General features: G+C 42.8%; 1 protein-coding gene across 2 annotated transcripts in view; it reads right to left on the bottom strand.

The window, feature by feature from the left end:
- Positions 1-583: 583 nt before the first annotated feature.
- The window catches only part of CFTR (CF transmembrane conductance regulator), an 88,185-nt gene continuing 74,788 nt past the window's right edge, over positions 584-13,980 (bottom strand). For both annotated transcript variants that reach the window (XM_015629191.3, XM_015629190.3), the window contains 5 exons: positions 12,611-12,766; positions 6,228-6,317; positions 3,885-4,057; positions 3,450-3,555; positions 584-1,992 (listed from right to left, as the gene is read on the bottom strand). In XM_015629191.3, coding sequence (XP_015484677.1) covers positions 1,786-1,992; positions 3,450-3,555; positions 3,885-4,057; positions 6,228-6,317; positions 12,611-12,766 — 732 coding nt within the window. In that variant the 3' untranslated portion in view covers positions 584-1,785. The remainder of the gene's footprint in view (positions 1,993-3,449; positions 3,556-3,884; positions 4,058-6,227; positions 6,318-12,610; positions 12,767-13,980) is intronic.

A 13,980-nucleotide genomic window follows, 5' to 3' on the forward strand; every position in this document is an offset into this window, starting at 1 on the left:
ATGCTCTGTAAGCAAGAGGCATTGCTTTGTGGAGAAAATCAGGCGCCACAAGGAGGTGTATGCCACAGGCAGAAAGGACAGAGACCCAAGTAAGTGCTAGAAGATAGACAAGCACAGAAGTACAGAACGAAGGACAGGGCAGGAAAAAAAGCCGCAGAGGAAATGTGTAATGAAGGGCAGAAAGTATGCGATGTGGGGCTGAGGTAGAGGAAAGCAGCGTGCTGCAGGGTGAGCAGCAGCAGGCGCTGCTGCAGGAGTCGCGCAGGAGCTGAGTGCACGCCTGGCGTGCGCTGCTGTTGGAGCCGCAGGGCTCCCGGGGCTGAGCAGCGCCGCGCTGCACGGCTGCAGCCCGCAGCACCACCTAGTGCCGCCCCGGGCAGCCTCCGCCCCGAGGAAATCAAATTACTACAGTGATGCCCCTGGTTTTGGTATAGCAGCAACGCTTGAAGGGGAAGTAGCAGAATAGGTCCACTGTGCCTGCCCCGCTGGGGGGTGTAGGGGGGTGAAATGTGTCATACAAGCAGTTTTTCTCTTTTTAAAAATTTATTTCAAGGGAAAAAAAAAATAATCTAAAACGCCTGTGTATCACTAGAATACTTTAGTGCACAAAGACAGCATTGGACAGTACCTGGCCAAACTCTGGGGCTGCCCTCGTTTTCAACAGCTCTAGCATAATGAGACAGCAAAGTCTAGTAGCAAAATATCCCTGCAACAATCCAAATATAAAACTTTTTGTACAAATATATTTTCCTTTATAGTACATGATCACTCTTAAAATACAGAATTTCCTTAGCAAAAGTTTGCAACAATATTAAAATAAATAAAATATCCTAGAGAACATTCAGTTCCATAATAAAACTGCAAACCAGAAGAGTATAAAAATTAATTTCATTATTAAAGACTACTTCTGAGAGGTTTCTTCCCTTTTTTTTTTCCTTTTTTTTCCTTTTGTTGTTGTTGTTGTTGTTGTTGTTGTTAGGCCAAAGTAAAAGGTATATAAAAATGCCAGACCTATGCAGACTAGGTCCACTATAGACTAGTCACCATATTACAGGTCCACTGTCAAGAGTCCTACCTTTTGCTAGATACTGATGTCAGCCTGCACTCATCCAATTGTGTGTGCAGGATCAGGTTAACAGTCCCTTAGGTTTTAACAGGAAATACCAATTCTCCCTTAACTGTGGAGACATGACAGATGTTGATTGGCTTCCAAGACAATATCCTCTCTTCCTTCATTTTCACCTATGCACGTGGCATTTGGCCTTTCCTGCTAAGCTGAAATTACAGTTGCTGCATGGAAAACAAAGAGGAGGAAGTATTCTGTGTGCCTTGCTGATATTGTCCCTTAATTCATATGCAGGAAGTGAATCCACAGAAGTTTTTTACATACTGATTTTTCTATTTTCCACCCAGATTTGATTATTTTTTTCACATTCTTCCTGCTGTCTAGTCCTCTCACCCCAGCAAGAACATTTCTAAAAGTTTTCTGGAACAATTATGTCAGACTAGGCAGGTTACTTCTGCTTACCATCTTGTTTGTATCCAATCAGAGCAGCTTTCCAAACAAAATCTGGTTTCTCCACTATAAGTGGCAAAACCTCAAAGAATGTACTAACTTGCACATGATTAACCACAGAAGGGAAGCAATTCCCACATGCTCATGCTGCAGTAAACACCTCCTGAAAGGCTGAATTCGTGCATGGCTGAGGCAGGTTCAGAAGTGCTGGTACTGTCATCATGGGGTACTGCTGACCATTCCCTCCACAAAGAAGGTCTCTCAGCATCTCACAGTCTTGTTTCCTGCACTTCTTCCTCTGTCTCCTCCTGCAAGGCAGTGATTTGGGGTCGGGGTTTACGTTTGCTGGAGTTTCTGTGGTGTGCTGGGAGTAGCTTAAGGCGTTCAGCATGACTGATGGCCTGCCTGAAGGAGCTCTTCTCGTTCAGCAGCTTCTGAATGGATTCGTACTGCCTCAATTTATTGTCCTCGATTACCTGGAGAAACATGTTAGATGTGCAGTGGTGATGCTGACAGAATTCAGCTAATGCAACTAGTGGAGCAGGGAAGAGACATGAAGACATGGCAAACATCTAACAGAAAAAGCCCAATTTACAATTTCTAATTTCTAGTACGCAGTTTCTAATTACAACCACAAAAACATACATTAAAATTTGAACATGTGGAAAAGGTGCCTAATGCCCAAATTACAAAGTGCCATTGGACTGCCTGGTTTCCCCTTGTGACTTGGTTTTACCTCTGAGTCCCTCTGCTGAAGTTTCCCAGTACCTTGGCATTTCCCTGCCACTGCTAGACTGCCAGGTTAAGAAAGCGTTAATTTCTCTATCGCAAGCAGAGGGAGAAGGCTGCCAGCAAGGTGCCAGGTTTTCTTTGCTTTCTCCTCACCAAACAAGGAAGCTCTGCTCACCTCTGTTTGAAGGAGACAAGAAGTTTGCCCTGTAAGGTTGTTCCAGTCTCCCCTGTCAGGCAGGAGCAAGGAAAAATCAGGCTCCTTCACTGGCACTGCAGTGTCTGCACATCTTTGATACGGGCACAGGACTGACAGGAGAGAGAACTTTTAGCACCTCTTGTTGCTAAAATGTGGTCTGGAGGATGGGAAGCCTTTTCAGAGTGGAGGCTGCCTGCCTGCTAGGGCTCTGCTGCCACAGCAGCTGGGGACAAGGCTGAGTCCAGCACACACAGAGGAGCAGCACATCCAAAAGGGGATGTACAACCTGCCTACTGACTAGCCTGCTTTAACTCCAGGCAGTGTTCCACTGCTGTGCTAATGCACCAAATCAAATAGACATCAAAAACCATGTTTCACTCTGCTAATAAAATTTAGATGCCCTCTCATAGAAGAGTGAAAAAAATACAGAGAGAGGAACATGATTTTTAAGAAAAATTTGGATAACTTGGCTTTTCTTTACTAACCATTTTTATGTAACAAAGGAAATACCCCAGGACTACAGTAATTCATTCCCTTGATTACATGTGATTGGAATATTTACATGGCTTGTTGAAAGAGGTCAGCAATTCTGACCATCACATACTAGGAAACTCCTCTTCCCCAGGCAGCCTCCTATTGCTCAAGTGCAGCTGATTCTGCATTTGCAATTGTAAAACTCTGTGAGATGCTGAGATTTTTCTGAATCTCCTGAGCCAAAATCAAAAGCACCCAGATCAGCAGCTGGATAACCAAAGCAACTTTCCTTCTGGTTGAAACTTTTCTTCTTGCTCCTCCAGAACATGACCCAGCTCATCTGAACACAGGTGTCTGTGACAGATCAGGTGAAAGAGCAAACAGGAACCTGCCACTGTTCTGCCAGTGGATAGGTTGCTCAACTGCCCTGAATGACCCCCATCAATCCAGAAAATCATCATTTTTACTTGGTGTGTTTTGCATGTTCATCAAATGCAGTGAGACATCAGTGAGCCTATGAGAAATGCTCACCAGAAATCTCTGGCACTCCAGCATCGCCTCCAGCCTGTGCTCAGAGAGTATCACCGTGCAGTTGGCAAACGCGTGTTTCAGGGTCTTCCTGATCACTTGGGAAGTTCTGAAAGGCAAACAAACACTGGCATTCAGACTGCAATGTGCATGCCCATAACTGCATTGACATGTGTTGACAACAGCCTGGTTGTGGATTGTAGAGCTTCCATGCAGGGACACAGCTCTGAAGTGCCTCTGCTCATCTCTGCTGTCAAAGTTCCTATCAGCCATAGAGTAAAGGTTGTAACCCCGATCCCCTGCACAGAATTACCAACATACATTACTGAAATCAGGCTTAGGAACAGGCCAGACAAGTCACAAAAGACCTCTTTAGATGGTGCTGCCTCATGGGTTTTCTTATTCCGTATTAGAAAACAACAAACGAACAAAACATACACAGGGTCCAGGTGAGCACTTGGTTCATCGAGCAGCAAGATTTTAGCTTTGCTGAGAACTGACCGGGCGAGGCACATCAGCTGTTTGTGGCCATGACTGAGGACACAGCCTCCATCCACAAGAACAAAATCAAGCTTGCCTGGAAATTGCTCTATTACAGACTTCAGCCCAACCTGCCAGAGGAGAAAAAGAACACAAAAAAACCAGCAAGATATAATTACTGCTTACTGTGGAAATCATGTACACCATTGCAAATGCTATGGAAAGTGATTTTTGAAAGAAAACAGGCCTCTGGTTACTAGGAGTTTAAAAAGAAATTATCAAAATTTACATGCTCCATTATAGCAACAGAGAAAATATCCCCAGTCACCATGGTCCCTGTCTCTACGGTTCTGACAGTGTTTCCAGGTGCTCCTTTTGCTGCCCCAAAGGTTCTGTGCACTTTGGTTATACTAATGGCACGAGGGGCTTCCCTCTGGCACTGGTGACAAAGCATTCAGAGGGGTGCCCATGCCAAGTGAAGCTGCTGCCTTTGCATCAGAAACCAGAGTCCAGCCCAGATGTTTTCTGATTTTCCTCCAGTTTACTATCCTTAGGAGATTTACACTTCAGAGCAAAGCTTTCCATCTTCCACAGATCCAAACCAACTGTGGTCCCTGGCCTTATCAGCAGAGTTTAGAGACATTTTACAAAATATGAAAACTAGGAAACATATGAGTTTCATGGCTCTATAAAACAGTATAAAAATGTAATGAAACCCCAGGAATTTATGAAGGCCACCTCCCCTGGATTTTTTTAAATATTACTGATCTGAAATTAATTTGCATTCCAGGGAGAACAAAAATTTGGAATTCCTACAAAGTGTTTTCACTTTGCATGGAAACCATACTAAACTGTGCTCTATGGGTATATGTGCTGTGTTTCTGAAGAGTTCATGCTTTAATTTTTAAGCAAATTAAGACCAGTGATTTGTTCTTCCTTCTCTTTTGAACACACATTGTGTCCTCTATGAAATTTTGCATCCAATGGATGGAAAAAAGTGCTTTCTTCTTAAAACTGCACAAGGTCTCTCCATGTTCCCATAGGGTTCAGACAGCTGACTGCAGGAGCAAGACTTAAGCTCACAAGCTGACACAAGTCTGACAGATTCAGGAGCTGAAATATGGGGGCAATAAAAAACAAAACATCAGACAAGGCCTGGTCCTCTGCAGTTGATTGCAAGGAGCGTAAGAAGTCGATGCTGATCTCTAGAGGATCCTCTAAATCTCCAGCAGTCAATGTGGGTCTGGAATAAGCTGACAGTTCATTTCTGTGTCATGCTCCCAAAGTTGCACTGACTCACTGCCCCTACCAAGCCAGACTTCAAGAGCATGAACTTTGTAAACAATCCAATCACTCCTAGTAAAAAGCATTACAGCTCTTTCTCTTTTCTATTTGCTTTGCATTCTTGCCTGTGCAATGAAAACCTCAGTATCACATACAGATTTGCCAAACTCCTTAATTATAAACATTTTAAAATAAATTTTTTTTCAGGCCATTGTAAAAGAGGTTTAACTCTTTAAAATCCCAGGCTCAATTCAAACACACACTGGAAACAACTCCCCAAAGCAGGAGAGCTTATCTTCCTAAAGAAAGGGGATATTGAGCCACACTTGATTAAGTCCCACACCTGTAAACATTTTTTGATACATGAGACTTGCAATGAACAGGGAAAATTGCACCAATTTATGGTTAGGTCCATGTTAATTAGGTCATCTGTACCTTGGAACAAGGCATCCACTTTCTAGGCTGTGGCTCTTTCCCTCCTGTAATGCTCACCTGACTTTTCCTAGGCATTACTGACACCTCTGCAACCCACAGAGCACTGTCAGAGCCAAGAAGTGGTGCCTGACAACTGCAAGGTGTGTGACCAGTGCAACATGGGAAAAGAATCTGGCCCCTAAGCTTGAGAATTTGGGGGAAAAAAAATAAATAAAAAAAAAATTAAAAAAAAGCTGTTGAAACCTCAACAAAATATTGGAAAATAACCTTTAGGTTTGAAATTCTAACATCCCATGATTCTTATTTCCCATGGCAAAGGAAGCTCCATGACACAAATAGCACAAAAGCCTGAATGCCTTGTTAGAGGGAGATCCTCTCATCTGGCTTCACATTGGCCTGGGAATTAAAATAACTATTTCTATAAAACATAATAGATACAGTTTGTAACACAGCATGACCTTCCCCCTGCACTTGTTTCCTAAGATTCTACATAAATTGAAAATATTACAATCATTTGACCTGCACTGCACCCTGCTGTAACCACATCACCAGAGGGAGACAAATAACACTGTACAGCTTTACCTCCTCTGCAACTTTCCATATTTCTTCATCATTCCACTGCCCATAAGGGTCCAAATTCATCCGAAAAGTTCCAGAAAATATGAACACTTTCTGCAAGAAAAAAGACATACCAACACAGGTAGATAGATAACCTGAAACACTGTATAAAGCATTGGAAATTGTGAAGCATACAGACAAAAGAATAACCATCTGCAATTACCAGATAGAGCTAAGTGCAGGTTATAAAATTTTTTTTAAAATATTGTTCCAAAAAAAAAGTGATTTTGAAAACATTTACATATTTAGATTTTGGCAATTATCTTAATAAAATTTTAGCCAAACTTTTCTGGAAACCAGCAAACCCCAGATTTCAGCACTTTTCAGAATAAAACATTTCCTGTATTGTCATTTTGAAAGAAACATTTTAAAAGTATTTGTGATTCTGTACTACATGAAACATATTCAAACATACCAAAAAATTTGTCAAACTAAAGTGTGTGTTTCCACAACAATTTTATTTAGAGAGGAAAAAAAACTACTGCTTATTTGTCAAAATTCAGGGACATTGTTCTAAGTTGTTTTTCACCAATGAATTTCTTTATCTAATACACTGTAGCCAAATCCACATCTCAGCACCATTCTGTCCCCTGGCATTTCACCATGTCCCAGTCCTACCTCTAAAGATGTTCTTTCCCCCTCTCACTGTCACATGGCTGAACATGACGGACGTGACAGAGCACGGCTGCAGCAGCAAGAACCCTCTCTGTCAGAGTTTGCCTGCTGGACACTGCGGGCTGTGCACAGGACACGAGGAGGATGCACATTTCCTGGCACTGAGAACACACCCTTCTCCAACTGAAGTTTCCTACTCCAGTCTGCTTTCCCCATCAGTTCAGGCAAGCAGATTTAGATGACCATACCTTAGATACACGTTTTGTAGCTCAAGAAGCAGTGACTCAGACAAAATTAAATATTTGTTTAATATCTTTTTACGTGGGGTGGATTCTGATGGAAATTAAATTCTTCAAGGGACACTGAGGCTGTCCAATATTTCTTAAGACGCTGTTTTTTGTCTCTGCTCTAAGGTACACCTGCTGTTTTTAGCAGGGAGAACTTGCTCCCAAAGAATTTAAGTGCCTTGTTGAGAAGTATTACCACTTGCTTGCTCTTTCCTTGTACATGCACAATACCAAGAGGAAAAATTTGAGTCAATTATTTTCTTCCACCTTTCTAAACAAAGTATTTATTTAGAGAAAATGTGTTGAAATGCCAGTGATTCACAGCCACGTAAGTTCCTGGAGTTTTAGTAGTCAAACACTACCAAAAGCTGTGAAGGACTAGCTGTACCAGCAGAAACTAACTGAGAGAATACACTTACAGTGCTCTCCCATAGTTTGGCCTGTCTAGCACAATTTCCATGTGACCCAACCTGAGAACTTGGCATTCTTTCATCAGATTTCAAAGTGATTTATACACATATTTACATGAATCATTAAATTATGATTAATTAAAAGTGCAAACATTGCAGAGGAAAATAAATTACATTAATTAATTTGCTAGATTAAGATATGCATGCCACTGCCAACTTATTTGGTGTAAAAGAGAAGGAAATAACTAATTGAAGAAACCAGAGGAGAAGAGCAGCTGCACTGTGGTGCTGTGCACTCAGTGGGGTAGATTTAAGTGCAGTGATACCTTCAATACATGGCAAACAACACATGACAAAGCTGCAGAACCACACTCAGCTAAAAATTAATCACTGAAGTACTTTTTGTAGAGACAATGGGGAAAGAGTAGACTCTTTCCCTTATAATTGTTATTGTTAACAACAGTGAAAGCTTCAGTGAAGTACAGCACAGTCCTTTTCCCATGCCCTGCACTGGTTAGGTGCAGTGGGGTGACATATTTGCAGCAGGATTAGGTTCTTCCAAGTAGTGGGTGTGGTGGAAACAACAATGCTGTGGAAACAGTGTCAGACGTGGGTTTGTTCACACTGTGAGCCCCATGCATTTAACTAATGGAATACGTCTTTTCATTTCTCAGTGGTTAAGAATAGTTAACTGAACAAACCAGTTTTAAAGAAGATAGGGCTGAATAACATTCCTGCTGAAGTGCACCAGGCACGGCAAGAAAGGGTACAACTTTCTTCTGAAGCTGCTGCTATTTCTAATAACTGTGCTTTCAAGAAATGGGGCACCAAAAGCAAGCTATTCCCAAAAGTAGTGTTGGTTTTTCATCCCCACAAAATAAATATGGCATTGTCCTGAATTCTGGTACCTCTGTCTCAATTTCAACAGCTCCTTCCTCCCAACTCATTAGAAACCATATAGGGCTCACTTAAATGTGTCACCTGGGCAGTTTGGAGTCTACTTGAAGAGTGGCAGAAACAAATTTCTCCACATTCTTAAAAACTAGAAGTTTAAGGCAAAACAAAAATGCCCAGAAGTGAATATGAAGGTCATATCCATACGTTGTTCATACGTTGTGGAATACATTGTTCATAAACATGGAAGAAGTAGAAATAAGGAGAGCATTGGAAGAGTGGATGGCTGGGTAGACTGGCAGCACATATGGAATAATTTCCTTCTTGGTCACTTGTTCACATTCCCACAGGATGATAGTGGGTGTGATTGTACAACAAATAGTTTTTTAGACCTGACATCCACCCACAAGCAAAACATTCAGAAACATAAATATGGTCGTGTTTATGTTCTGACCACCCCAAATATTGCAAACCAACCCTTCTGAAGGGCATTAATCCCCATTAGTGGCTACAGCCTCTGTGTATTGGTGTGTGTGGCAATCAGCTTCCTAAGCAATTTATGTGTTATGTGAAAAATCAAGACCCCAGATACCTAAGGAAATGCTTACAGAAGAGTTAAGGATCAGCTGACAAGAGGCTGCTAAGGAGTGAGAGTACCCTGGCTGTGTGTAGCTGCTGCTGCAGCTTATGTGCAGGTCCTCAGCAGGACCCATGGACCCTTCTTCCCATGTGCCCCAGGGCTGGAGAACAAATCTAACATCAGCTGGAACCAGGCAGCAGCTGCATGCACAGAGAAGTTACGAGTAACAATAGCATGACCTCCATGTAGCCTCCTCTGCTTTGTCTGTGTTATAGCACCAATATCAACATGAAAAAAATTCAAGTTACTATGTGAATGCTTTAGCACTAGGTGTAAAGTTAAAGGATTTGTTTTAATAAACACAATTTGTTTTCATAATCCTTTAGGGACTTTCCATTGACATAAGAACAAGAGCACAGAAACAATAAAAACCTGAAAGGTTTCTGGGACCAGTTCTGTAACATTCTCCCTTGAAGATGCCAAAACATCTGCCTCCCATAGAGCTTACTTGTAAATACCATTGCTGTGCTCCTGGCAACACTGAACCCATGACGCAGAAAACAACCTAGATACTACCTGAAATGAGCATGTGGGACTGTTAGTTAATGTCCCCAGTTGCTCTGTGCACGGGTCTGACGCAGCAGATGCTCCCTGCTATGGTGATACTGACTCATCCCAATGCCCTGCAGGAATCCAGGCTCTGCAGGACCCTCTGTGGGAACACCTTGGGAAGTGGCTCTGCTTGGCAGCTGCACCAGGCAGGAGTGTGCTGGCACACCACAAAACACCCATGACCTCCAAAAGTAAGTGTTGGAGACAGACAGACAGAGACAGACAGATACAATGAACAGAATGTGATAGCTGCTGAAAAACTGGAACTACAAAGATAAATGTTGCAAAATTTCACTTCTTCTGTAAAATAAAGGAGCAAAACATATTTGATTTTTTTTTTTTGTCAGCTGGCAGTCCTGCAAAGTGTAGAAAACTTGTTCTCCGTGTTAAGCTTGATTTTAACTCTATATGGAGTATTTACATGTAGAAAACAGTGTGAGATCCAGTAGGATGCATGGAATAACACTCAAGAAAACATCAGAAGTCATGCCCTTCCTTGGAGCTAGCAACATCTCATGGGTCTCAGGTTTCTCATAATTTGTTCTAACTGGAAATCAACTGCAGGTCTCCTGCCCTCCATTCAAAGACAAAATTCTGAAGGCATGTTCTCAATCTGACTCCACTAAATATTTCAGGATACAATCTGCATGAGGACCCATGCAAGAAAGCCTTGAGTGTGTTGAAACCACATGCAGCTGGAAATCCTCACTCTGGAAATGCTGTGGGCAAATACCTGCAGAAGAACCATCAGAAAGGCCTGTCCAGGAAGAAGGGACAATGGGTGCAAAGGTACAGCCTGGTGCCAGTGGAGCAATTGCTTTGTGGCAGGATGACAAACAGCCTGTAGGAGCAGTGTCGGGCAGGCTGTGCTTCAGCAGCACAGCCTGTGAGGAGCTACAGCGAGGAACTTCCTTGTGGGTGCTTCAGGAAATTTGTTTTATGTGATTTAACCCTTCACACCACTACAAGGCACTGACAGCCAGATTTGAGAATCTAAAAGAAACAAGGGGTTTAGCTTTGCTTCCACTCAGTGTGATCCCTGACCACCCTGTGGGTCATTCCAGCACAGCCTGCATGGAAGGACAGCAGTGTCTTAGGACTCTGTGTGTGTTATGTGGCTGTGCATTAGTGAGGTTCTCACACTGGAAAAGCACCTCTTTTCTACTAAATTGGGAAACTTAGTGTTAAAGAAGAGGAAAGGGCTGGAAAGTTTTGAGGAGGAAGCATGCCTCAGGTAGAGCTCCATTCTCCTTTTGTTGGCGAAGGCTCTCCTGGGGACAGTGAAAATCCAGGTGTTGCTGTAGGAGCACCTCCCAGGAAAGGAAAGGCAACTTTTTTTCCATTCTGAAGCTGTAGGTGAATGGTAAAGAACAAAAGGCTCCCTTTGTTCTTCTGGGAAACGCAGGGTGGTATATGTAATTTCTCTTTCCTGCTGGGAAAGTGCTGCTGAAAACTTCATTTTGTTCTGAATGTGGGAACTTTTGAGGCATAATGTGCAGTCCTTTGCCAAGGCTTTGGGACAAGTGCTGCGAGCTGAAGCATGCAAATGGACTGGCAACTCTCATGACCTTCCAGAGAATGGAGGGCTGGGATTATTTGGCATTGATCCATGTATCAGGGACTTCCAAATGTGAACTAAATGTATAATTTTAACAATGAACTAACTGCACCTCACTAGCAGAATATTTTGTTAAATTGTCTGTCTGTCCCAGAGTCTCTTGAACTATTTTAAAGTGCCCTGTGTAGTCACTGCAACAGCTTCATACTACACATACGCTCACCAGCTTTCTAAGACAGTAACCACTTTTCCCAGATGGGAGACTATCAGGAAAAAAACCACAAATCTTTATAGAAACAAGATGGAAACAGCTTTACTGTGGGGATAGGATGGGGGGAATAGCACAATTAGGGTTTGACAGCCAACAGTTAAAAGGGGTTGCTTGGCCACTTTGGTCAGCCCACTCCTTTGTGGGTGTGTCAAGGAGGAGGTCACCCAGGGTGACAGGATCAAACCATATTTTTCAGTCTCTGGGGCTAGTAGCCACCGTCAAGGATGGATAAAGGCAGGACAGGCTGCATGGTCCCTCACAGTGTGGCAGGCTGATCTGCAATTGGTCTCCCAGATACTACGAGCAACTCATTGGTAAGATTGCCATCAAGTGTTACTTGAATTAGTCTGCCACAGTCACAGAATTCCAAAGGAATGTTATGGAGGAGATTGTGTATATTTTGAAACTGAAGAACTGTCTAATGTATAATTGTCAAAGAAGAGATGGTCAATATGTGCCACTCACCTTTCAGTGTTGTTGATAAGGACAGACAACAAAAGTACAAAAGAGTTAAAATTCTGCAGTTCATTCCTCCAGTTTTCATTCCTACCCTTACAGTGAGCAATCACCTTTTAGTGTTACTGTATGCAGACAATAATGTTCATTTTTCAGACAGATAATCCACATCTGTAACTGATGTAAGATACTGTCCAGCTGTGGGAACACTGGCAAGAGACTCAGAGGCCCTAGATTTACATGTTTGCTATCAGTCTGCCAGGGAAAGCATGCAATGTGCAGTATCCACGTGTTAACCATGATATGTGATGTAGCTGAGAACACTGATTGGTATTTCTTTCTTCAGGTGGCACTATCTTATCCTGAATCAAAATTCAATCTGAGTCAGAGGAGCAGGGATAAGCAGGCTAGAAACACTTCTGTTTGGGTGTGCTGTATCTTACTATTTCTACAGGAGTACCTGTGGGAGTGGCAGAGAAACCCTAAAAATGCAAAGTTTGCTGTGAATCACTGCATCCTTCCACCCATCCATGCCACTCCCCTTTTCACAAAATCTGTGTTTGTCTCTCAGCATACAATAACAAACATCTTAAAAGCGGCTATATACATATGGGTACAGAGCCAATGAAAATAAAGGCACAAAAATTTTGAAAAATTTCATTACCTGAGGAATCACTCCAAATGCTTTTCTCCATTGCTGCACGCTGACCGTGTTCCAGGAGACTCCATCAATCTGGATATCCCCTTCCGTATTCAGCAGTCTTAAAAATGCAAAAAGTAAAGTGCTTTTTCCTGAACCTGTTCTTCCTAAAAGGCCCACCTGCAATACAGATCATGCAAGGAAACATTTAATACTCTTCACATAACAATAATCACAGACTAAGGTAAAAACCTTAGAGGTCTCAGAAGTGAAGAACAGTCCAGGTGGATCTCAGTGGGATAGCAAATATCATTCATGGGGGAATGATAAAAGCCTACAGCAAGAGCTGAATCAAACAATGGGCAGACTATGTTTTGTTAGAATTAACCAGATAAAAACTCTGATAGCTTACCCTTAGCTGAAGGACAGAAATTTGCTTGTCTATTATCTTGCACTGATCAGCTCAGCTCTTTGTGCCTTTTCCCTTCACTTTGCTATGAAGCACTCATCAGCAAAATCACATCCAGAAACCAAAAACTAAGTAGGGAGCGCATTTGGATCACCCTAGTAAGTTACTCCATTTTCATATGATTGAAAATAAAGGGCCTAACTCTAATTAGTTAGCTTGAGGCAGAGGCAGTGGTTCCAGCAGACATCATGCCATTGGACACCCCTAAGCACCGATGCAAATCTTCGACCTGCCCAGTTGGTGCTGATTTTCCTTAACTCTAAGGTGTGAAGAAACATAATAATGTAGGTTTGGGGGTTTTTTTAAAGTTGCATTTCCCTTGCAGGGGAACAGACCTATTGCAAGAACAAACAAATATCTGCAGTAAGCACCAACAAACTCTAAGATGCTGCCTTTTCCAATATCTGAGTGTACATGGCTAACAATGTCCTGTCTGAGTGTGGGCTGCTTTTGTAGCATGACCATACTGGAGAACTGGCTGAAGGCTTGTAGTGCATGGGGCTGGTGACTGTCATTAGTGGTATTGCTCAGGGCTCAGTCCTAAGGACAGTTCTCTTCCACATATTCATCAATGATCTGCATGCAGGAGTCAAATGCACCATTGGCAAGGCTCCTGATGATACCACACTGGGAAATGCTGTGGATTCTCTTGAGGACATGAGGCCTTGCAGAGAACTCTAGATTGTTTGGAACACTGGGCAATATTGCAGTTTAACAAGTCCAAATGTCAGATTGTGCAGCTGGGATGGAGTAATGCCAGGCACAAGGATAAAGTGGGAGAGGAGTGGCTGCAGAGCAGCCCTGCAGAGAGGGATCTGAGGGGGCTGCCTGACAGCAGGATCAGTGCGAGTCGGCTGCCTGTGCCCGGGCAGCCAAGAGGGCAAACCCCAGCCTGGGCTGATCAAACACAGCAGCAGCAGCAGCA

Source organism: Parus major, chromosome 1A (assembly GCF_001522545.3).
Source record: "Parus major isolate Abel chromosome 1A, Parus_major1.1, whole genome shotgun sequence".
Taxonomy (NCBI): Eukaryota; Metazoa; Chordata; class Aves; order Passeriformes; family Paridae; genus Parus; species Parus major.